The following is a 26,054-nucleotide window of genomic DNA, read 5'->3' as shown; positions in this document are numbered from 1 at the left end:
AAGACTGATCAGCCTTCATCTGCGTTCATGTTTCAGGCCACCTGTTGAAGGCATGTCCAGTACTCACTCTACTGTTGGCAGTTTTTCATCTCTAGCTGCTCCTGAGAGAAACACTTTAAGTGGCTGTAAAGCTGCTAAATGCTTAGTGCCATTTTGTGCTTGGCAGGTGGTGTACACCCGCTTCTTAGAGCTGTTTCAATGAGCGGCCTGCTGTGACTTCAGTCGGCTCTGACGAGTGCCAAGCTAAAAAACAAGAGCAGTGAGATTATGTCCCTGTGTATAAGTGTTGGGGAAATGCAGGTGAATGAGTCAGATGATAATATGAGCAACGCCTTTCCTATTGTAATTTGATCCACCGTTAATATGAAAATATCGATTGCACTTCAAATGGCGTTCTTGATGAGTTGAAATCACCGGCTGTGGTAGCGGCGTTGCTCGGTGTTCAACATTAACTGTCGGCGATATGCTATAACCATTAGTCCTGCTCTCTTCTTTCAGGGAGCCTGGCGGGCGGCAGCAGCAGCAGCAGCAGCAGTGGAGTCAGTGGGTGTTTGGGCAGTGGTAAAGAGGACATTGGGCCCATGGTGCTGGACAACCCTGCCGCCTTCCCCCACGAGGAGAACCTGGGATTGGAGATTATCAGAGAGGAGTTCAACGCTCCTCTCCTGCCGCCACGGCCCCCGCCGCCAGACAGCCACCCGCCACCGCCGCCTCCCCCGCACAGCTTCTCAAGGCCACGGCGCATTCCCCAGGAGACCAGCGAAAGCTTCTTCCCCCTACTGACCAACGAGCACACCGACGAGCAGACGCACTCGCCCAACCACAGAGACTCACTCTACACCAGCATGCCAGTGCTAACGGACCTCCCGGATGGGCAGATGAACGGCCTAACAGACGGAGAGGAAGAGAGCTCGGGGGAGCTGCAGCCCTGTAAGAGTGCCACGGCGCCCGAGCTGGATGACGTCTACTATAAGAGCATGCCAAACCTGGGCTCCAGGAATCACCTTCACGAGCTGCAGACCTACTACCACATGGGCCGTGGTGGCAGTGATGGATACATGGTGTCCGGGAGCAAAGAGGAGTCTGATTCATCACCCGAGGAGCCTCCCGTTGACCCCTCCCATCTGGTTACCAGTCTATAGAGCCAATAAAGAGACTTGTTTTTTTCCCTCCCCAGTCCACTCACATTTCCAACCTCCCAATGAAAACATTCTGTGTTGTTGACTGACAGACGGAGCTGGCCCGCCCCTGGATTGACGTACTGTCTGTTTGTGTGACATAAACTATGGTTCATGACAATACGGTTGAGATATCGCTGGTCATATCAAAGCAGGGACTGAATGTATTGTCATCAATGGAGCACACTGAGAACCTGGGCGGTTCTGAGAGACTTTGTGACCATCAACGAGAATTGGAAAGGAAGTGGGGGGGGCTCTGTAATTTTACCCCACCTGTGACTTTAATTTGGGATCTTGGATTGACCGTAGCCCTACAAGTTCCCCAATATGGACCTCTAGCAGATCATAGCGAATAGTCTCCACTACCACCAGTACAGGGGCATGACCCCCTCAGCCCTGGTTAAAGGAGCTGCTTGTCTGTTTTGTCTGTATGTCTGTCTCTCTGTCTCACTTTTAAAGACACGTCCTGGGATGACGTTTCCAACTCTCCAAAGGGCAGAGGAGGATTCTACTCCGGTGTGCATAAACACAAACTGGCCCCCAAAGAGGCACTGCCCCACTCCTTGCCAATCAAGTGGAGGATGTACGATAATATGCTCTCACTCGTGACCATCCCAAAAACATTTTTAATGGACAACCGAAACTGTAACCATATCACGCTGATGTACTGATTCTTCTTCTTGCGTATCTGCTAAGCTGGAGTTGTGTCCGGGCTGGTGTAACATTCCTGCGAGCTGTAGTGACTGCGGCTATACCGTGTATTCCACTGAAAACAAAGAAGGAAGATCCTATTACAACAGACTGAATTTAAAAAGAAAAAAAAATGAAAGTATGGGTTCCATTTCTTCTCCTCTCTTCTGTGAAAGTTTTCAGTTAATGGACGGATTACGAGGAAATCACAAACTGTTTCTATGTATTGTACAGAATACAGATACAGATACAAATGTTGCATATGACCAAGTCTTTTATTTTTCGATTTTTAGGTTGCAAACCTTTTGTCTGTGGAACTGAGAAGTCATGATATGTTCTGACTTGTAGACTATACAGAACGAGCAAGGGACTATCTCTCATGTCACTCTTTCATAAATACAGAGACAGTTACGCACTCCTTAATTAATACGCATATACCCCACGCACACCTCATTCTGGTCCTTTTATAGCAACACTGTCACTCACATTCTGCAAATCAACTGTTACTATATACTTTACCACTGGGTAGTTTTGAAAGTAAAGGGAAAAAGAAGTGCTTATAGCTTATGGAGGAGACAGTTACTTTGGAAATGCTGCGTTTTAGTAATTGCTGGAAGTGAGTCTCTTCTGATTTGTTCTTGAGGAAAGCATTTCCTCCCTTTAGGCACAAGGAGGATTCTGGGTGAAATAAGATATCAGATACTTGGAGGAACACAACGGTTTATGAAGCATATCCTCTCTATTTGCCAAATGTTCTATAAAATCGACGTTAACTTGCTGTGCTGGGTGAGATCTTACTGTGCAGGTGAAAGGATGCCGAGAATAACAAGCGGCCTTCTCAAAAACTAAATAAGAGAGAACATTTCCACTGCTTCCACAAATTGAGAAAGGGCGGTTCTCACCTGTGAAATGCCATGAGTGACTCCCCATATGTGTACTGAAGATGTGAAAGCTGCACACAGCAGCACTGTCCAATGTGGAGAGCCAATGTTTACTTATTTAGGAAGACATTTTTTTTAAAGTGTATGAAGTTTAGCTTGCACATATATCCCACAAGCCCCCGCGCCATGTCCCCGAGAGAGAAATTATTTATTTATCTGTTTATTGGTTTAAAGTTAGCAAAACAAGCTTGGTCGAAAGGAAGCTGGCTTTAGACAGGAGAAAATAAAGTGGCACTGGGTTAAATTTTGTTTCTTTTTTTAAATTATTATGATCATTATTATTATTACAATATTATTGCTAGTTATTTATTCTTTTTGTATGGGTTCCAAGTTGAATGATCTCATAACTAATATTTGTTGTAACAGTGAAAGTTGTTTGCCAACAAATAAATTACTGACATAGCTTTGTGGTTTTCCGCCTCCATCAGTCATTACAGCCAAATTAAATGCAAACACAAAAGTTTAAAGAGCCGCAGCGTTTTCACTTCAAATATGCATTTCTGGCTCATTAGAGAAATTACATACTGTGCATATAGCAACGGACATTGTGCTACATGCATTTCAGTACTCGTGTTTCACCCTCAGATGAAATCCTGCCATAAAAACTGTAAAAACTCACTGTCCTAGCTGGGTGGATAAGAGGGGCTATGAACATAGTAGTTTTGACGATTAGAAATAGCTATTTTAAGTCATTATGACAGACCAGTATCACTTGCAGCAAGACAGTTTACAGCACCATAGGTAACACTTAGACATATAAGGGATTTTTTGCAGACCAGCTGAAAAAAAGATCCCTTGTCTGTAGCCAGCTGCAGAGACAGTGGGGGGTCGCACGTCTGTGGCACTTTCATTTTGAATCCAAAAGACATGCAGCTTAGGTTAATTGGAGAATATAAAGTTGCCCGTTGCTGCCGTTGGTGAATGTGAGTGTTAATGGTTGTTTCTCTCCACATGTCAGCCCTGGAATATGCTGGTAACCTTTATACTGCCCCTCGCCCTATGTCATCTGGGATTGGCTCCAGCCTGCAACCCTTAAACATTTTACCATTATGCATCATAGCTGGATGGGTATTAAGCAATTAGATTCTAAAGAATTTCCACAGTTTCCCTGGTACACACACTTTATATGCATGCGCCAGTTCTCCAATATAGAGACTTACTGTTCACCCATTTACACATGCCATATCTATTGACCTTACCTACAAGAGTCAGGTGGTGAGAAGAATTACTTCCCGACAGACCACCTGTGAAGTGGTTATGTGCACCATTAAATCAGCTGTGTGGGTTGAGAGGTGTGTGTAATAGACATGTTTGTGTAAGAAGAGAGCCTTTATCACTTAGGTCTTATTCCAGGCTTTACAGACTTAAACAGTGTTCTACGTTTCCTGAGCTCGATGCAAAAACACTTACAGAGATATAAGAAAAGGAAACATGGACTGAGAGCGTCACATTCCAGGATACAGTTTGTTCTCCAGCACATAATAGTTTAAATGGCTTTGATTCTTCAACCTCCACAGCCTCTGCCTACATGGTCAGTACCAAGGCCAACAGGTGACCTTGTTGTCTATCACTACAGATAGAAGCTGCAAGTGGCGGACAGGTTGCAGGGTCCTTGGACACCTTCAACAAGATTTCTAAGAGATGTTGCAATGAACTATTAATATCTTATCAATATACAGTCCAAATGCCCCTGCTTTTTTCAATGGTTCCTAGTAAGAATTCTAGCCACAATTATTATGAAAATTACCGGTAAAGAGGTTTACTCTAAAAAGTTATTTTGTGAGACTTTATTCGAGAGCCATCAAATCACGAAATTGGAGGCAGAGGCAGCAGATGATTCCTGGTGTGTTGTCATGTAGTTGTGGCTTTGATTTCCAGTTTTCCTCCTTTTTTTGACTGCATTGCTTTGACAGCTAACATGGCACGTTAGTTTGAAACCGGCTATGTTGTGTCTCCCAAGCATGAAAATATGATTTTTATGACGATCGCAACTGCACCATTGGACACATCCTCCATCAAGAGTTAACACAACACATGTGTGAGGAAGAACAAGATCACAATCTATTTCGAAGAAAGGCCTTACAGCATAATTTGTTGGAAGGAAACATTCCCTTCCAATGTTCAGATGCACTGTAGATGTGTAATGTAAATTGAAAGTTACTTTAATATTAGATATATTCATATACATATTGGTATCATTGGTAATATCATCTAAAAAGTTAATAATGTACTTTTACTTTTACTGAATACATTTTTTAACTTAAAATGTGTTCTATATCCACCACTGTTAGATTAGCTCAAGGCTGCTCTGAGACTTTGGGAGTTTCATGGGTGCACCAAGACCTCGCTGTTGGTTTGTCCCACTCGCCCAAACACACAGTGCATCTTAATGGAGAGAGTGTTCCCTCTAAAGTATCAATTTAATATCCAATTTAAAAATGTAAATTTTTACAAATAGAGTATGAGATAATTAGAGGTGTGTGTGTCCAGACTGCACATTTAATGCTCGGTGTTCAGGGCTCATGTTTCATAATCCTGGCTGTGAGACTGACAAGGCTGGCACATGACAAAGATATCTGTAAAAGAGCAACTAGCCCTAATTACATTGCAACCTGCTCCCATGCATATAAATATTCTCTCTGATGGCGGCTTGGGATGTATTTGTTCTAGCGGTGCAGATTTACACACTGGAAGTGAAACCGAAGGTGACAATAATGTTTGGCTAACACATCCCAGACGGTTGGTATCAGTGGTTGACCTACAATGAATTTAAATATATCTCTGATCAATTTCAAAAGCTTCGAGAAAACCGCAATATGCCATTTTATTTGCAGCAGTGCCCCTCACAAACGCTTCTTTTGACTCGGTTGGGTGTAATCTCTGCACAGTATCTATGTTATATTGAGGACTTTCAATATTTTATATCTACTTTTGATGGCAGATTTGGTTCATGGAAGGCAAAGGAGAGAAAATGAAAGATAAAAGTGGAGTTAGAATATAATGAGAAAAGGCAGGGAGACTGGTTAAAAGGTGGGAAAGCAAAGAGGAATGATAGTGCGAAGGAAAAGCAAGCGTTGAAAAAAAAAAAGAAGCTTTTTAAATAAATGTATTTCAGTTTTCTCCAAAACTAACTGGAGCCACCTAATGCTCCCCTCTCCCCTCCTGTTCCCCTCTTCCCTCCACCACTGCCAGTAGCAGGCTGATTAAACGAGCGTTGGTTTATGTGGGTCATATCTCTGCTGGAGTGCTCTGATCGGTTAGTGCTGCCTGGCTGTGTTATCTTCCCGCGCTCTCTGTTTCCCTCCTTCAAGGGAAGGCATTCAGTGTGTCTTACAAGGTGACACGTCTTTCAGACTCAGCTCGCAGACCAAAGGCAGAAGACTGTGAGGATGCGCAGGGGTCTAAATTAAAGGGAATACATCTGTTTATTGTACATGATTAATTAATGATGGTGGCAAGCTGAGAGAATCTAAATGTGGAAACTCTAATACAAGGGGTACAAAAAGCCAAACAGAGCAGGGAGCATACAGTAACAATTTCTTCCTGGAAAGTGACTCTGGGCTTAAAATACTTCAGAGCTTTTAGAAAAAGTTAATTTACAGAAATATTATTTTTTCAATTTCAGGGAATGTGCTGAGAAACAGCAATATCGAAATTAAAATCAAGAAATGTTGGATTTCACGGAACATAAATTGAAGACACACCTACAGACGGCATAAAAACTTTCAGTTACATCATGTCAGTAACTGAGAGATACTGACAATTCCAGATACTGTCCAGTTGATGGCTCTATTCTTAGGCTTTTAAAGGTATCTCTCAGTTTTCATCTGTGGTTGACGTTTGCCCATCTGGTTGTACATTTTGTTTCTCAAGCGAAGTTTGATTGGTCGATTTGTTCTAAATCTGATCAGTGTGGTCTTGTCTTCCATGTTATCCCTTAAAGCTAGGGTTGGTAATCCTGGAAACGCTAGCAAGAAGAGACTACACTTTGAAAATATGCAACCGTTACATCCCGACGCCTTCCATTGAACTTATCGTCAAAGCTACGACCTCAAAACACATGGACTGCCTGACAACTGCTGCACGCCGACTTTTCCAGGAGCCACTCGCTAACTTTTAGCTATCGTCTTTGCTTCATCTGTGTTTGTCGCTCCAGCTTGTGACTGTGCACAGTGAGGGAACACGGGTTCACGGACCAATCATTTCAAACAGTGTGAATTGCATGAATGGTCGTGTTTATTACAGTCCTGTAAAGGCCACAGGCACTGGCTTTTTTCTTTATGTTTGATGACTATAGTCAAGTGGATTCAACAAATAAAACCTAAATTGTTACAGAAACCATTTACCAACCCTACCTTTAATGTCCAGTTAATGTTGACCCTGAGCGTTCAGAGGTACCTCAGAGATTTATTAGCTTGGCTCTAAAGCTAATCAGTCAGTTTTTTCTATAAATGATTTGATGAATGTGACCTGATTCGCCAGCGGGATCCAGCGTCAGCGATGAATGTGGATGAACGGCTTGGTAACAAGCAGCCCCCAGTGTGAAACTGATATTACATTGTGGTCTCTGTTAATTAAGGCAACAATGGCATTTAAAGCGGAGTTTGAATTTGATTAAATATGAAAAATCAGCCCAGCCACACACGCTGTGACATTTCAAGATTTCCATCCCATTTCCTTCTTCTGCACCGTTGGGCACTATAACACACAAGAGGGACATTTCCCAGCCATTCTGGAATCTAGCTGCTGACGGATTTGAATGAAGTGAAACACATGACCTCGCATTCCAGGTTTCCTGGCCAGTCGTTGGAATCTATTATATTAATTTAAACAATTTTAATTGTGTTGTCGGGCAATTTCATCCATCGTAATGTGGCCATTCCTTCGTTGATTAGCAGCCCGCTGTGAGTGAGGGCTGAATAGTCTTTCTCCGAGCCACATCATATTAGCTGAATGGCTCTTCTCGCCCTGACCTCTGGATCAAAATGCACAGGGGCTCCTCCGCTGACCTATGTGTGGATGTAAGCTCGTGTGTGTGTGTCTGTGTGTGCGCAGGCATTTCTATGCCAGCTCATTCTCTTCGGCAGCCCGTGTGCTGCAGCATATGCCCACTTGCTCATTGATTCATCACCTTCATTTTCTGTGAGCGCACTCATTGGAAGACAAACACTTAACAGGTACACACCGCCCTGAATAATTCACTCTGAAAAGACGTAGTTGGCAAAAAGAGTGACAGGGGAGGGGCTGGCTGTCGATCCACTGGTCTGTTTTTTTGTTTTATTTGGTTTGGGGTGGCATGGCGTCTCTGCTGCTTCTGCTGTGAGTCACGCTCACTGCGTCTTTTCAGAGCGTGGTGGCTCAGCAATGGAGATGCTATTTTGGGAACGTATTGGTAGCCCAGAAAACACTGACATTTAGATTATTGCCGGGATGGAGCGGGAGAGGGCTAGTCATTAGAGTGTATGACAGATAGGCCCGGTGTGCTTTGTGCAGAGCTGGTACAGTAGGCCAGGCACATCTCAAATGTCCCTCTCCCTTTACTGCTTTTAAGCTGAAGAGCTGATTAGTTTGCCTCAAATGTGCAAATCACATTCAATTCACACTACATGGTGGAGAAAAGGCTGAGGAAAGCCTGTGCACATGAACAGATGTACTGTAAAACCTGGAGACACTCAAACACACTGGGCGTCTGTGTGTTTTCATACCTCGACTGTGCAGTCTCTGACCTTTGTGATATTCTGTGCAAAGGTGGAACCGAAAACTCCATAAACTTGTGTTAACAATGGAGCCTCACATTGTTCCCCTGACTCGACTGTACCTGTTGTTCTTGTGTGCTCCGGTGCTGCTGCTGCTGCCAGGTAAATACACACGACTGCATGGAAAGCAATGGGTAACTTATCTAAAAATTACTCTATATTATGAATTTAAAGGTTATTAGTCACGTAATTAATTACAAAATTCTGTATTCTAGGGAATTAACATGAAATATTATGTATTAAATGTTTTGTATTTAATAATATGATATATGCATTATATTTTGAGTTGTTACCTCCGCCCAGGCCATGTCCATTGATCTGTAAACAAGATTACACAGAAAACTATTCAACAGATTCCCATTGTGGAAAGATGTGGCACGGATCAGGGAACAACACTTTAACTGTTGGTGTGGATCTGGATAAGAGGGCAAATCCAGGATTTTTTTTTTTACTTTTGTTAACTTTGTGAAAGAGCATTTGTTTTATCAGAGAAAAACTCTGGCATGTTAAGGGGTGATATTTATGAGGCAGTGCAGTTTGGTGCAGATCCAAATAAAAATCAGCTAAATCCAATTCAATTCAAAAGTGGTTGGCTGAGGAATTTATCGGCATTTAGTGAACTTACAATAGAAGAAAGTTTTGATGTTGTGTCTAAATTCTCTTTTATTGTGTGAGGAGCAGTTATTGACCAATTACACTGGATTATCTACGTAAAGTCAAACCTGCCTCACATTGTATAGAAGTGAAGACAACATTGATAAACTGCTACCCAGTTTATCATTACTTCTGGATGTCAAATGAAACCAGGAGCCTACGTTTGGCTACACCTACATCTTTTCCACCTTGTTCTCCATCTCTTTCATCAGTTGTGTAATGAAATGAAATTACAGATCATATGTTACATTTAAACCCCAATACTGGGTAATTTCATGTATTAGTGAGGTGTAATGAGTGTTGTAGCAGGGGGGGGGGGGGTCTTGGCTCAGGTGCTGTGTTGACTTGGGGGAATATGCATTTCCTTCATCCTCCTATAGCCGTCTGACAATTCAACAGGGTTTGGCTGCTTATTACAAGTTTCATTAGGTTGAATGTCTGTAGAGGGACACTGTGGCCACCGGTCAGCTGACTGAGTTACTGCAGAGAATTGATAACTCTCACTCTCATTCCTCACATCTAATTATTTTCTCTGACTTTTAATCGTTTTTCGACTTTAGTCTTTTTGAGCTCATCTTCTGGGACTGATTTCATCCATGGCTGTTTGACCGTTTTTCTCCCTGGCTCAACATATCCTTCGGTGGTGGCAGAGCACATTACACAACTCCTGCAGGTTTAACTTAATTAAACAGGATTATGAACTCTACTACAATACTATGTATTGAAAAACATGAAAACACTACCCCTAATGCCAAACCCTGTAAAAGTGTAAATATATGAACAGATAAATGTTTAGTCCTCAAATATAAGATAATCGCAAAAAAAGTTTTTTATTAAGATCAAGGAAAACATGCACTCTTACATTAGGGCCTCCAGTGTGTCCTCTCCCCAGAGAACCATACAGAACTCTCATCATAGTTTTTTTCATTCTTAGAATTTAGGCATTATGGCTACACTATGAAATTATGTGAATGAAGGGCCGGGTCTGGTCTATGGAGTTCATTCATTAAATCTGTAATAACATTTCCCACTGGACAGAAAAGTCGCCCTGGTTTTATCATGAACCCGTAAAGCGGCAGAATGTGCTCAAAAGAATCATTATGAAAAGCTATTTGTCTTGCAAAAGAAAGGGAAGAACTGTTTCCCTTCACGTAGTTTCTCCCGCGGAGCAGATAAATATACACAAGCACCTCACACTGTTACCGGGATAACCTCTGCTGGTTTCGTTCATTTTCTAACCTCGTTATACTTTCTCTTTCTTTTTCCGGAAATCTTTGAAAATGAGCTTGCTTTGCCTTCAGCCTTAATCGTCTGTACGAAATGACACAAAAGTGCTCTCAGATACGCTCTCATTTTACATTTCTACAATGAAACCCCTACAGGTGGTCCAGAACACTGCAGCACATCTCTTCTTTGATCAACGTGTCCTTCTGCTGCTCATCGACCTCCACTTCCTACTCATGGCCACCTGACTCAAATTCCAGTTCCCGTAAGGCAGTCACAGTTCACACTCTTCTCCTTTGGGATTCTCTGATGGTGGAACAAGCCAACGGATGCTATCAGAGCAGCCCCCCCCCCCCCCCCTCACTATTCAAGACCCTGTCCAAGACTCTTCTCTTCTGCGAGCACCTCTAACACCCTAACATGCCTAACTAGCACTTACTGTGCACTTTTGAAGCGCTCCACTATCTGATCTCCTGCACTTTGTCTTATTGAGCAGATTTGGCACTTAGTACAGGGTCTCCTACTGTACTGACGCTTTAGTGTTGTCCCTCAGTCGTAACTCACTTTGGATAAAAGCTTCTGCCAAATGAGTGAATGTAAATATAAATAAATAAACACGGGGAGAAACAAATTAAATAAAAGTCACAAACTGAATATGATTCTTAATTTAGAATATTTTGGTTCAAACTAATTGGAATCTGTATCATGTTCACCGTAGATAATCCATTACCTTATAGAGCAATATGACTGTGACTGGTTTTAAGGCTAGGTTTGAAACAGCGTGGATGTAGGCAGGGCATATCTGCAGAAGAACAGACAGAGTTCTGTGAGCTTTCATCGGCACCAAATGTGATGGGGCACAGAAAAAATACAATTACGCTGTTGTTATCTATCTATTGATTCCATAAATCTCAGTCTGTCTCTCTTTGAAATGCATATCTCAAGAACCGTTCTTATCTGCTTCACACTTGACTTGCGTATTGTTAAGTGCCCAAGCAAGGGCAGTGTTGAAGTTGGTGCGATGTGGACACTTGATACATTCAGTATTAATGGAAAATAGTGCCTTGCAGTCAGTGGAGGCCGGGCAGCGTGCTGTGCTAACAGGCAGTCTCTGGACAGAGTTGAACATGTCCTCATCTACGTCCTTGGATAACCTACACTATATAATCATATCTTTCCTCCTAGATCATTTTATCAATACTGTTTTCACGCAGCATCTATTGCACCTCTGTCCGTCCGGGGAGAGGGATCCCTCACATGGGGCTCTCTCTGAGGTTTCTACATTTTCTTGCCTACTCTTGTTGAGGGATTAAGGACAGATGATGTCACACCTCGTTAAAGCCCTTTGAAGCCAATTGTTAATTGTGAATATGGGCTCTACGGATACAATTTGATTGATTGATCGATCCGGTTCATCAAAGGCTTCACTGAAGATAGTTCTGCACACAACGTGCAGCACAGATGAACTAAAACGTGACAGTTTATTGTGGGCCTGTTTGAGGAGGACTCATGAATAGGAATAATTCTGCAGTAGCATTAACAAAGGCCAGGAAAACCAACTCCAACCAAACTGGCAGGTTTAGAACTGGTTTATTGAAAAAGCACTAACAACTCATAGTCGAGTATGTAAAGAGAGTAAATTGAGAAAGGTAGACACAAAGGAGGCGAGGACTTTTCCTCCGACAGAGGACCAGTGACAGAAGTGAGGTGTGAACGTGCGCGGAAAGAGCAAACAACCAGGGAAGGAAGCCTCTACAAGCTTTATCTCCACACAGCACCACAGTCCAAACTGGTGTCTCCCCGAGGCCCAGTCTCCCTTTTCCTTCTGATTGGTAATGAGGCACAGCTGCCTTATAGTGGGCCCAGCAGGCAGGGCCTTGATTGCTGCCGCTTACTTGAGCAGGCAAAAGGCGGCAAGGACGACCGGATTGCAACGTGTGAGTGACAGAACCGGGGGACTTTTGGTAATGAAGAGATTCCAATCTTGGTTATTATGATGCAGCTCGACTAAACGCGGTTCACAAGTAGTGCTGGCTTGCTTATTATGTTTTCATTGGCGGTGATTGTGGTGCTCTCCCCTCCCCCCCCCCCCCCCCCTCACCCCCTGGAGGCTGTAAATGTGGCTGTTGTTTCCGGCTGACGGTCTTGGAGCAAATATAGAAAGTTGCGAAACTGTGATTCGAGTGAAACAGCTGCAGTTGCAAGTTGCATTTGCGTGTGATTGGAACGAGGAAATGACAAAACTAAAAGTGGAACTCAGTTTTTTGCTCCGAGTGGACGGCGAGCGCGCCTGATTGATACATAACTCCCTCACAACCCCTTAACCTATCCATCTCCTCAACTGGTGAATTTGAAAAGTATTGGTGTGTGACCGCAGCAGCTGACTCACTCGCACAGCGGCCAGTCTCGCTTTATTCCGTCCTGCTGGCCTGACAGAGTTATTACTTCTCGCGGTCGTGCATTTTGTCGGGACAAGTCAACACGGCTAAGATCACGAGAGGCAAACAGAGGAAAAGAAATGACCACAAGTGGTTAGAATGAAGCGAAGCGGGGGGGCGGGTGTGATTGCCTTGGTTTATTTGTTTTCTGCTCGGCCCCACCTCTTCACAGCTGTCAGCTCGACTGTCTGGGGGTGGCAGTTTTACCTCAGTATATTTGGATTCTCAGGCTGTTGTTGTTTGGATATGAATCATGGATCTGTTTTCTCGTTCCCTTCAGGAGAGGCTGGATGCCAGTTGCTATGGCTACACTGCTTCGCGGCTGAGAGAGACACCTTGCGAGATGGAGATAGTGAGACTCCTGTCTTCTGTCTGTCTCTCCCTCTTTCGCTGATGCCGTGCTAGTTGGCCCACGGCCTCTATCGCTCTTCAGCATTTTGTGAATGGTGGAGTATGTGCTGTAAGGACTGAGGGTCCAAGTGCAAAGTTGGTCACATTTTGCTCTAACTATTGCAGCTCATAAGAACATTTACACTGCACATTAGATTAAGTTATTTCATATGTATGTAGATGCAGCACCGTGGTTTGAATCTCCGTTCCTCCATGCAGTCAGGCTTTAGAAGATTTATCTGAGCTACAGTTCGCTGGCATTAATCAGTGCATGCGGGGATACTGAGCACATACTCAAAACCCCTGAAAACAAAATTTTCTTTGGCTCAGTGGTTTGGGTGCAGAGCTCACGAAATATGTGGGTTGAATACTGGATGCAACCATCTACAGGCGGAATATTTCTACGCCGCATGTATCGGCATGATTTGCATTAATCCCAGAAATTTACAGAGTCAGTGGGGGAGCTGGGCTGGTACAGTAGACTGTTGACAATAACCACTGGGTGTTTTGTGTGAGAAGAGGCTGTGTCAATGTTGGAGTTTGAAGAAGAAATTGTAGAGTCGTCATCAAATATTAAATCTGATTAAATTTCTGCTGGCGTGATCACCTGCTATAATGGATGTGCCTGATTGAAAGGCAGTTAATTAATTTCCACATGCCAAACACACAAACAGACTCCCCCCCCCCCCCCCCCCCCCCGCCCTCTCCCCCCCAAACACACACACACACACACATGCACACACGGCCTCGTTTTTCTATCATAGTGAAGACATTCTTTGGAATAATGCATTCCCTTACCCCCCTCCTAACGTAAACCATCACAACTAAATGCATAATCATATCCTTACCTTAACCTAACCCTAACCCTAAAAGCAAGCCTTAACCCTCAAACAACCAATTGAATGTGGGCCAGAAAGTGAGGACTGGCCAAAATGTCCTCACTTTCCCAAAATGTCCTCACTCGACAGGGTCTTGGCTCAAAATGGTCCTTACAAAGACATTACACACATACACACAGTCAGGTCTCCATAACTTCAGAGGAAAGTTCATTGACTTACCTAGATTTCCTAGAGAGTTACCCTATAGTCCTAATCTTACCCTAAACCTAATCTTATCCAAGACCTCATTAGGACAGGGTTACCATGAGGTCTGGTAGTCCTAACAAGGGCAGTGTTTCTACTGGAAAAGGTCCTACCACCTAAAGAAATGACTTCTCTCTCACACACACACACACACACACATACACACTGCATATCTGTTTCTGCTCAAAAGATGTATCTTATTATCCAAAATCCACCCTTGCTTTGGTTCAGAAAAAGGAGGTATTGTGCATTTTGATTGGCTACTTGGTTTCTCCCACACTGGCTCTGTAGGAACCAAGTGCTCCGAGCCCTCCCCCAGGGAACAGGACAACGCATTTGTCAGCTGACTGAAACAGCTCATCTAAATTTAAAATGTAATTTAAGAACCATTCAAATGTATAAGCAGCGATGCAGCGCACAATATTAACAATTTACCAACACGCTCTCAGCATGAATGCCACTCACCTGGGAAGATGGGTGTGTGTTACATTGTGTACATCCCCACATCCATATTTGTGTATATTTTGATGAACTGCAGCATCTTCTTTTTTGTTGCTCTTATTCAACATCCTCCCGAGATCCGGCGAAACACAACCACCCTGAGACTACAGTGAGCTGGTGGATATTAAACTCCTCACAGGCAGGAAAAGGATTAAAACCACTGGCTGTTTGCCGGAGTCCAAGGACTCTTCATTATGTATCTGCTGCCTCTTTTCAAATCACTGGTGCAAGAAGAATACGCTCTCATATGGCAGTGAGAGAGAAGGAGCCAGACATGGAGGAAGGGGGCATGTGTGTGTGTTGTGTGGAGGAAAGGAGATCTTTGTACTGTTATGTTCAAACAAAGGTTTCCACAGCAACCACATGCACCATTAGTCCCCTTATCAAAACTCAGGGATGAAGTGCCTCAATTACCCCTCATCTTCATGCACACACACACACACACACACACACACACACACACACACACACACACCGGCACGCACTCACACCCTCTTAACCCTCGGAACCGCAAGGGTATCTCGGCCTTTGATTGAGCATCGCTTTGTACAAATGGCGCGGCAGTAGGTGGAGGGATGGTACGGAGGAGTTGATGTCTTGGCTGGTGGAATGATTTATTGGAAAACAATGTTCCAAGAGGAAGAAAAATACTATTTCTGAAGAAAGATAAAGGGTTTACAGGAGAAAACAAGAGTCGGCGTTATAGCGTTATTATTCAGATTACTTAACAAGAGGGACTAAAGCTTTAGATACATTTAAAATGATCTTAAAGTAACAACAGTTGAGTTGACGTTTAATTTGTAAATGTTCCAGCTCAAGTTTATCAATAATTTATTGGAATGCAACAAAGCTGTGCGAAACAATGCACTGTAAAGTGCCTTTCATGAAATAAAGACTTACCTTCTTGCAGCCATTTGCCTGCCAAGAGGTGTATTTTACATTGAAAGAAAAAAGTTAGTTTCTAATAGTTACTGTATTTTAATTATTCAATTTTTTACAGCATTATAATCAGTAATGTAAAAGAAGAAACTTGAATCGTCACCCTGTGGTTTCATGCCTCCACCAACCAGTGCAGTTACAGTCTACATAAAAGTCATGTGAGATCAGTCATGTGACAACTGATCAAACTTTCTAATGCAAACTTGCGATACCATGTTCAAGAGGCAAAAACCAAATTTTTGGTTTTGGCCAAAAATCCGTAAATCTGAGGTTGAAACAGGTTCTCTCAAGGTTTTCTTAAGACAACGTGTTAGGAAGGCAAGAATGGCTTTGACATTGACCTTTGACTTTGAACGCTAACTTCTAATCACTTTACATTATTAATAACATTTCATTCAGGCATTTAGATCACTTTTACAAAAACATGAGGTGACCTTGATCTTTGACCTTGAACCACCAAAACGTAAACAGATAATTTCTGATTCCAACTGCTTGTTTGAACTAAAGCTGAAGAAGTTCCCTCAAGGTTTTCTCTAGATATCGAGTTCACAACAATGGAATGGACAGACAACCTGAACAATGTGCACCGGGCCACTGGCAGTGGACGTCTGGGAGGCATTAACAGAAATGAAAACAAATCAATGGAGCTGAATAAGAAAACAAAAGTGTAAGAAAGAAGCAGGTGTAGATTGTTGTTTTGATCTCAAAAGGCCTGAGGTCAAACTCATTGCATTATTAAAGAATGCAACAGAGTGCTAGTTCATACCTCAATGTTTTGATGTTCTCCAGATCCAAAAATTCACTTTCACTTTCAATATTGAAGAGTGATGTTGGTTGTTTGTCTTCATTTTCAGTGTGAGCAAGTTTTGAATTGAATACACACAAAAAAAGTATAGTATTACACTCACCACTCAAAATACAGTACATGTATCCCAGCCCATGACAAAGTCCCTATAATAAACCTTTACTTTATGTTACTGTTGATATTACAGTAATTTACAGCAACAGAAATCCTTTGGGAAGGGGAAGAGGAAGAGTGGGGAAGTCAATTGCAGAGTAGAATATTATTGATGGAAGTTTAAGATGAAAAGCAAAAGTACTTTGCTTCGAGCTAAAAGCTTCAAGGTATAAAGCAGATTTGTTTTTCAGCTCAGTGCTGGGCCAGTTCCCAAGATCTCATCTTTATTATTTAAGGTTTACAGACGCTTACAGTCAGGAGACACAAAAACTATATTAAGAGGATTGGAATTTGTGTATTGTTAGTGTGAAAATACATAAATTATCTAGTACGAGTTTAATCACTAAAAGAACGAGGAATCCATTTATCCCCTTTAAAATGCAATAGCTTAAGCTGTATATGTGATAATGAAGCATTGGTCATGTTAGGCTTTTGGACAGATGGGTGTTTATTGTTTTTAATATTTTTTTCATTACTCCCACATTAGCATTAACTTGTCTGGTTTCTCAGAGGTCCCAAATTGGAGAAAAAAAGATTCCCGTGTCTTTAATGAAAACTTTCAGGACATCTGTTACTGTATGATGTCACAACTATACCGTCTATGTCGATGGGTTTTGGAACTTAAAACTACAGGTTTATCTTCTTGTGGATATGGAATCTTAATATGAAACTAGAAAGGTTAAAAATGAAAGATATTGAGAATGTGTTTATTTAGTTTATGAATTAATGTGTTTAAGCCTCGCTACAAAATTAATTACCCATGTTTTACAATAAGTCAGACCTACCTTTGGGAAAATACAACAAAAGTGAAAGCAACAGTTCAAGATCAAAAAGAATCAGTAGAAATATGAGGGTCAAGATTTTTTTTTAAGGTCATACAAGTTCACACAGACAAGCACACACTCACACACTCCAGCATGCCGACCTAATCATTGAGCCTGGCATAGGATGACAGTCTGGGGATTGCACCATCATCAGAACAAATCCAACCCAGAGGATCCCAGCGCTCGTCTGGACGTCTCAGCTCCACAGGTCAGAGGCAGCAGATTATTGGGTTAAGTTAAGAAACCTTGAATGCAGATTTCTAGGCTGAATACCAAATGTTATCCTGTCACATCCTCTCGCAGTAGATTTGGCAGAAAAGAAACAGAATATTAATGCTGTATAGTATCATTCTGTAAACTGCAATGCAATCTGGGAAAAAATGAGAGAATGACATTATTTATGAGACAATACTGAAAACTTCCCTGTATACAGCTGAGTATCTAGGGAAGGTGAAAGAAAACTGTGGGATCTCCAACTTAAAAATTACCAACTCAATATTAATCTTCATATTTTTTTCACAAAGATTTGTTTTTGCAGTTTGGAGTTACATTTTTTAGTTCAAACTTGGAGCACATCTTCCAGACGTTGCTTGGCCTGGCATGTGGTGCAAAAGCTCAAGGCCACTAGTTGAGTTTATTTATTTATCTTTTATATTAGTTTATCTTTTATTTAACCAGATAGGTTCCATTGAGATACAATATCTATTCTGCCAGGGAGTCTAAACAGGATAAAGATGGGCAACAAATTGAGTAAATAAATGTCATATACAGTTTCAATACAAGCAGGGAGAGACATAAAAAAAACAGTGATCAGACGTAAAGCACATAGAATACAGAAACAAAATCACATATTAGTCAGTTTAAAAAATGTACTCACTCGTGGTGTTTTAATTTACTAGAATACAGTAGAAATAAAGAGCACATGTATGCAATATACTGTAATTCTAAAATAAAGTGAGGCCAGAGCTTTAACTTGCTGTAGATTATGCATAAGCATCATGGCTACCACTGCGTCCTTTTGGTTTAGAAATTAACACTACGTGCAAATGCAATACGCACATGAACTGTAGGAGGCAGTGTAGTGGCAATACGTAGCCTCAAGTGTCGCCATGTTTTTTATTTTCTGGAGTCCTATGCGGTATGGGTACCGTGGCGTGTCCTTAGTGTAATACTCAGGGAATATGCATTCTTCTTTGCTTTTGTCTTTATTGTAATTATTGTATTATTGTAGTATTGTATTGTAATTATTGTAATTATGCATGAGGTTGCTTCTGATTTCTACTTGTCCTATTTGTACTCTTATAACTTCATGTAGATTTTTTCGAATTGCCTTTTTACTACTTATGGCTCTCTTGAGTGTGGGTGGAGATGTTTTAATTACATGCATTGAGATTTCTTATCATTTTTTCAAACCACATTAGCAATGTGTCTCGAGGGATGGGGTTTCAATCAATGCCAGTCGATCGGTCCACCACTTTGGTCCAGTCTGCAATATCTTAACAAATATTGAAAGAAATGCCATGAAATATAGACGTTCATGGTCCCAACAGGGGAAAGCGTTGTGAATCCTTTGTTTAACCACAGTTATTGTGAGGTTGACATATGCAGTTTCCTCAAAGTGGAGTGCATGTCTCAAAAATTCCAGTTGACCCTCAGAGAATAAATCCTTAAGGCTTTTGTATTCCAGCTTACTTCTCTTCCAGCCACATCAGCAGGTTCATATTTTTTGTTCAGTATAAAATGTGAAATTAACTGACAGTTGATTTTACAACTGAAGGTTAGGACCAAGGGCTGAACTAAGGCTCATGTCTTTGTTACACGGTTAGTTTTGGTTTCATATTGTAATGTAGACTGTGGACTTGAGACTTTTGCATGTCATACATAGGTCCTGTCTTTATCACCTGCTTGGGATGAGTCTATCTTTACTTGCTATCTTTTTAAAATAAAGTGCATAGAAAAGAATATTCTATTAATTTGAATGGAGAAAATGAATGAACTGGTTCTCGTCATTCATTTTGTCGCCACTCCTATATCATTATGGTTTTACTACCAGCAAAATGAATGTCTTCATTGTCCAAACATCATCTGAGGGGAAGACTGCAAACACTCCAGTGAGCTGCTTCCACATCCTTTTCATCTATTGTTTGATGCTGACTCAACTTCCTAAAATTGGTCATAAAGTCAGAACTATCCTAAAAAGTGTCTTTCGAATTGCAATTGTAACTTTGATCCGTACAGAAACCAACTACTTTGTGAGGAATGATTTTTGGTCTGGATATCTGAGGCACCTTCCACACCTGTTATTTTAGTTTGAACCTAACTGAAAAGTCAAAGGGTCCGGACCAAACAAGAAAGGTGAAAAGCCCCCTTAGTATAAAACTGTACATTAACAACTTAATGGTTCACATTGCTCCAGAGCATGGGAATCTCTCTTTGACTTTTCTGATCTTCTTCATATCGGCTTCCTCTATCGTCTTCGTCTTCCTCTTATCATCTCCCTCTGTACTCTTGCTAGCACATGTCTAGTTAAGCCTGTTAAAGTATTATATATATGTTATTTCAATATTAGTCTATACAACTGGAATTTCAGATGGTCATAGATAACAATATATACAAACCTGCCACATTGCAGCAGTGCACATAGTCCGGCCTTTGTTCCTTCTGTGAATGTCAATCAGCTTTTATACTCTTGTAATGAGCCAGTGTAGGTGGACGATAGTCTTCAGGGAAAACAGGCCGATACACTACTGGGATCGATCTGTGTGACCTGCTGACCTAGTGGCATTGTTGACCCTCCTCTGAAGATCTATAATTCCTCAAAGTGGCCTTTTTTCACACAGGGGTCATTCAGCTCGTATAAGAGCACACAGAGCTCTTTCAAAAAACATTCAAAAAAGGAGTAAAATATACTAAAGATGCTTTAAATGCAGGCTCAATATCAGTGAATGTCTAACAATCAGCTCTAACACACCCACATATACCCAACAACATGAACACACATACACACAACCTGCACAAACACACAGCATCACCATGGAATCTGCAGATTGATTGATGGCTTACAGATCTGCTGCGCGAGGCTTAAAATATTTATCCTACTCTCTTATGGTCTCTCATCTGCTGCCACATGTTCATCGACCCAGAGCCCCCGCTGTCATTCACTCTGTGTGCGCGTGTGTGTTTGTGTTTTAGAGTGTATTCATTCTTTTGACAGCAACTTTTGTCATCATGTTTTTCTTGATATTGAGGTCGAGGTTGCTGCTTTTTTTTTTTTTTTTTTTTAATTGTGATAACATTTATCAGGTTGCATGCAGCATTTAACCAAGATTGATTCCAAACAAAAAATGAAGAAATGAGATAATTAACATAACTATCAGAGACACATTATCTCCAACATGAGTCGATTTAACAGGAAAACGTCTGCATTGTTCTGCAGTGTGTACAGTTTAACACAGTAGTCAGGGGGTTCACTATTGCTTCAGGCCTTTTTGTTTTATAATTAATTCAAAATTTTCAGGAGCCTTGTAGTTTCATTAAATTCCAATTTCATATTCACTCTTATTAAGTTATGCAAACACATATCCCACATTTATGGATTTAAATGGGATATTGTTTCATGTTTGGCAATGCTGTAAAATAAGACAAGAAAATATTATCTCCAATGGAGATTCGTTTCTTTATTTTAGGTCCAGATCCATAAATATGCCAAAAGTGAGGAAATAGTGATAGATATATGTCTCCTGCTTGCCAAAAGATCGTGGAGGACCAGACCAAGTGTTACGCATTGGATAACGCAAATCCCAACAACTGCTCCTGCAGAGAAGTGCACAGAAGTGAAAACAGGAGGAATTAAAAAGGGTGTGGGGATGATTTACTGGTTTTGGTGAAATATATGGATCTATATGATGAAAAGAAGGAATGAGTTCTACCTGATGAATCTCTACAAGATGTTTAATGCCCGAGTCTGTGTTTGTACAAAAGAATCAATGTGATGTACGTTTTTGTGTGCCTCAATGTGGGTTTTTGTTGATGAGGCAAAACTGTTTTTGTGTTGTTTTCTGTATGTAAAACAACACTAATGAAGCTGTTGTTTAACAAAATGCAAAAACCAAACCACCAGTTGTGTATAAATTAAAATGTTCAATGTATTTAACACTGCTTCTCTGTGCATTCACCCAACTCCCTGATCTCGTCATACAGTACAGCGGGTTGCAAATGGTTTGTTACGTTGTTGTGTGCGTGTACATGCAAAAGCGCATATATATGTGTATGTGCGTGTAGTATTAGTGTGTGTCACTGCATGTTAGCTACTGTGCCAGCTTTAGGGGCTCCATGCTGGTGGAGGCCTGTGGGTCCAACATCTGCTCTCCGCTGGTGGCAGACGTGCAGATACCCCATGGTCTCCAGCCCGCTCCTCTCATCTTCAATCCACTCGCACCACGGCACCTCTTCCCATCTTCTTCATCCCATCTTTCATCCCTCTCTCATTTAATCCCAGATCTACTCTTGCTTGCTTTATCCAGCGCTGTCCCTCATGTCCTCTCGTCTTTGTAGCTTCTTTGCCCATGAGCTCCAAAACTGTACAGACATATTTTTTTCTAATGAAGTCATGAGAAGAAAGAGATGGTACATGGTATTCAAATTCATGGATTTATAGACAGCAGCAGGCCTAAAGTGGATTGGCTAGAAAGGCTCTTAATTCTCTATGGTTATTAAAATAATTATTCCGTAGACTGTATATTTAAAGAGCAATTTCATTGTAAATGGAGACGGCCCAAGTGGTTTTCAGCATTGCTCTGGATTTTCTATCAGATCCTGTAATACCATTGCAGCAAAATCGTTTAGAAATGGAGTGTATAGGAAACTGATGTTTAAGAACACTGCTTAGAGCGGTAAATATCTCTTGTAAAATTGTAACGAAGCGTCAGGTGGAGCCATTGAGTCAAATTGTAACCACTGTATCGTGATATGTATTTGATTGATATTGATTTATTTAATTACTATCAGTACACAAACCAACACCAGCTAATTTCCTAAAGCATTAGTCTTAAATAAAAGATATTTTGGAAGTCGATTGAAAATACATCCTCCGATACCGGTACTACAGGATCTGATTTGTAGGTCGTTACACAACTAAATTAATTTTTAGTGAGTGTTTCATTATGTTCTCAGGGTTAGTATGTAGAATATTACAATGATACTGTTTCATACTGGCCCAATGGAATAGGCATGTTTGACCAACTGCTGGTGACCATTATAAAAAGTGGCTGACACAGTTGTGCTCCCAATATATATATATAAACACATTTAATGCTTTGTTATAAAATGATTTTTCTTATTGAATTATGCTTGCAAGCTGCTCTGACAGCTGAATTGTAGTTAATCAGTTTCCAGATTGTGTTCCCGTTGAGGTTCTTTGGAGGTTTTACAATGTTTCTGTCTCTCATTGTCTGAAATAATACATCTTTAGTCAATTGAAAACACATTCTCCGTTTGTAAACCACAAGGATTTAGCCGAGCCAAAGCAAGTGTCAGTCCAAATACTCCAGTGTCCATCTGGCCACTGATCAACTGGCTCGGTCCTCTACTGTTTTTCCTCATGTGAAAAATAACAGAATCCATCCCTGCATCTATTTATTATTATTATTTCATTTTTTTTAGAGATCTATTGATGTGTTCAGCCTGGATTGTCATCGTTTCTTATTGCCCTCCACTGATCTCAACCCACCATATTGAAAGGTCCCCCATCGTATTTTTTTTATTTCCACCTAAAAAAATATGACCTTGGATGGCAGCGCCTCAAAAACAAGCCGAACAGAAACTGGCAAGCTGGATTTGTCACAGGGCCGAATGCCTGAGGTTTTTTTTCTCTCAAATAAATGTACTGGTCTCATCACTTACTCAATCATACACTCATATGTATGGAACAACTCTGTTGGTAACTTTCAGAATGCGTCCGGGACAGTAACAGTTACATTTTGGACGATAGGGGTATCTTCTATTGTTCCCACTGAATACTCGTTTGAGGATTGATCCTAATTGGCTCTTGAAATTAACAAACTTTCCACTGTTTTGTATCGATGGCTAACTTTATCCAGGCAGCTGTGTTTGTCTTGGCCACATGCAGCACAAGAAGGTTAACAGTCCAGGTGGTCAGCACGTTTGGGATGGCATTTGAATTCAGACTTTTGCCAAAACCAGACACTGTCGCCTGCCCACGTCTTCTTTCTATGTCTCACTTTAAGTTGGAGAGTCAACACAAGCAAAACAACACCTCGGGCCTCAAAGAGTAAAGCCTACAAACACCAAGGATCCCAGCAGGCACATGTGCAATTTTAGAAACCAACGTTTAACTTGTATATACAGAGAAGAGTAAACTGAGCGTTGCTACTGTCCCCTGCTGGGCTCAAAAAAACAGAGATGGGTTTGTTTAACATTTACAATTAATGACAATTTGTATTAACTTGCACATATAAAGGCAAACCAACGAGTTCTTCAAAATTAAAGAAAACTAAAGTTTGTCCACAGCCTGTCCTCCAGAAAGACACAGTTTATGATACCGCAGAGGCACGGAAACATTGTTTATCTGTGCCGTACGACAATGTGAACATTTCAAAATATTTTCTGATAATGCCACGTTAAAGTTTGGTTAGATTAGGAAAAAGAGCTTAATAGTAATTATGGGCCTATATATTTTTTTTATTTAAAGGACCTTGATCATCATGGTTACAATAAGTCAATGGTCACCATCTTGGCTATGTCACAAAGGGAAAGACCATCAATGTATTTTCTAGGTTTTGGAAACATTGGCTGAGGAAGGATAAATCAGCTGATAGGAGCTTCTCCCAGACAGAATGTATTTATTTTTTCTAATATGCACCAAATTGCAAAAACTTTTGTCACACAATAAATGATGAAGAAAAGATGTGCATTTATATATGCCATATATGTAAAAAATATATAATTCAAGTTCTATATATACATATTGGATTGTATTTAATTGTTCTTTTATTTATTGTTATTAATGATAATGTTTTTGGTAAAACCCTAGAATATCAAACCTCAATTGCGTTTCTGTGTCATAAGGGTTTGATAGTTAAATCATTGTCAATGCTTTTGCTATGGTACATATATTGGCCAATAAATCATAAATATTTGTGCTCCCTAATATCGGTATCAGCATACACATGAATCCATATACATGTTGATTATGTTGCTATATAATATAATTAGATATAATCTGTTGAATTTAAGAGAGCCCTTACTTATATGTGAATAAAATCCAGTGTAAACAATGTATTATTGTAAAGAGAATAAAGATGTCCACACACACACACAAACACACACACACACACAAAATTCAGTTTAACGTGCACAGATGGCTGTGCACAAATCTCTCCTTCTCCTTCTCACTCTGTGTATCCCTTCTTTGCTCACTCTCTATCACTACCTCCCCCTTTCTCTTGCTCCATCTTTTCAATCCACCCCTCTTAACCACCCACCTAGCAGCACAGCCTCCCTCCCGCCTTGTCTTTACTACACCACATAAATTTACTGCATAGCAGAAAAGCAAAGAAGGGATCATAGAACATAGAGAAGCAGAGAGAGAGAGAATGAGAGAGAGACAGAGAGAGAGAGAGAAGGCAGGTAAGGACTGAACGCCCACAGTACATGCATACATCAAGGCACAGGCACAAGCTGAGGTATTGACACCCACATCCCTTCTGTCACATGAAAGCTTTACACCAATAATGACATTTTTCTCTTGATAGGACACTTTTCATAAACCGTTGCAGGTAATATTGTAGACAGACATAGTTACCTACACACACATGGTTTGAATGATAAATCTACTGCCTTCAGTGCTGGTTGCTCCGTGACCAAAATGCAAACTGATGAAGAACCATTTGGCTCAAACACATGTAGTATAATTCTTAAATCCTATGGTGTGTTTTGTATCTTCACCACCACCATTGCAGTTAGCTTGTCTGAATCTGCAGCCCCCCTCACCTGCAGTACTTTGTGTTTTTTCTATTCAGAGACGGACACAGTTTTCATTATCAAACCCAATTTATTGATTAACCTGTGTCTATCTGAGCACATATAGGTGTGTTAGTTTCAAAATTAGATTCCTTATAGCTGGGATGCTGTCTTGAAACAGCAGAAAAACAAAAGAACACCTGCAGTCAATAGTGCAGTGTTTCACTGTTATTCTTAAGGGAGCGTTAAGAAGTTAGTAATATGCACAAAGGAGGGACAATGGCATGGTTAATAGCATGTTACCCCCAGAACACACCCATGATTAATCAAAAGACTAAGAACAGTTGGACGGAACAGTTGGGCCGTGCAACTGGAGAAGTAACACTTTTTTTTCTTTTTTGGTTTTGATTATTCTACCATGAGGGGATTTTAACCCATTGTTTAAATAACAAATGTATTTGTGCCCATCTGAATGCCCAAGGGAATAGAAGATGCACTC

At 41.0% G+C, this 26,054-nt stretch overlaps 1 protein-coding gene across 1 annotated transcript in view; it reads left to right on the top strand.

The window, feature by feature from the left end:
- The window catches only part of adgrl3.1 (adhesion G protein-coupled receptor L3.1), a 32,606-nt gene extending 31,464 nt beyond the window's left edge, over positions 1-1,142 (top strand). The window contains exon 14 of the mRNA XM_053417447.1: positions 499-1,142. Coding sequence (XP_053273422.1) covers positions 499-1,142 — 644 coding nt within the window. The remainder of the gene's footprint in view (positions 1-498) is intronic.
- Positions 1,143-26,054: the final 24,912 nt, after the last annotated feature.

This window comes from Pleuronectes platessa, chromosome 3 (assembly GCF_947347685.1).
Source record: "Pleuronectes platessa chromosome 3, fPlePla1.1, whole genome shotgun sequence".
In the NCBI taxonomy this organism is placed as follows: Eukaryota; Metazoa; Chordata; class Actinopteri; order Pleuronectiformes; family Pleuronectidae; genus Pleuronectes; species Pleuronectes platessa.
The sequence above is the reverse complement of the archived record's forward strand: the minus strand, read 5'-3'. Positions and strand labels throughout refer to the sequence as shown.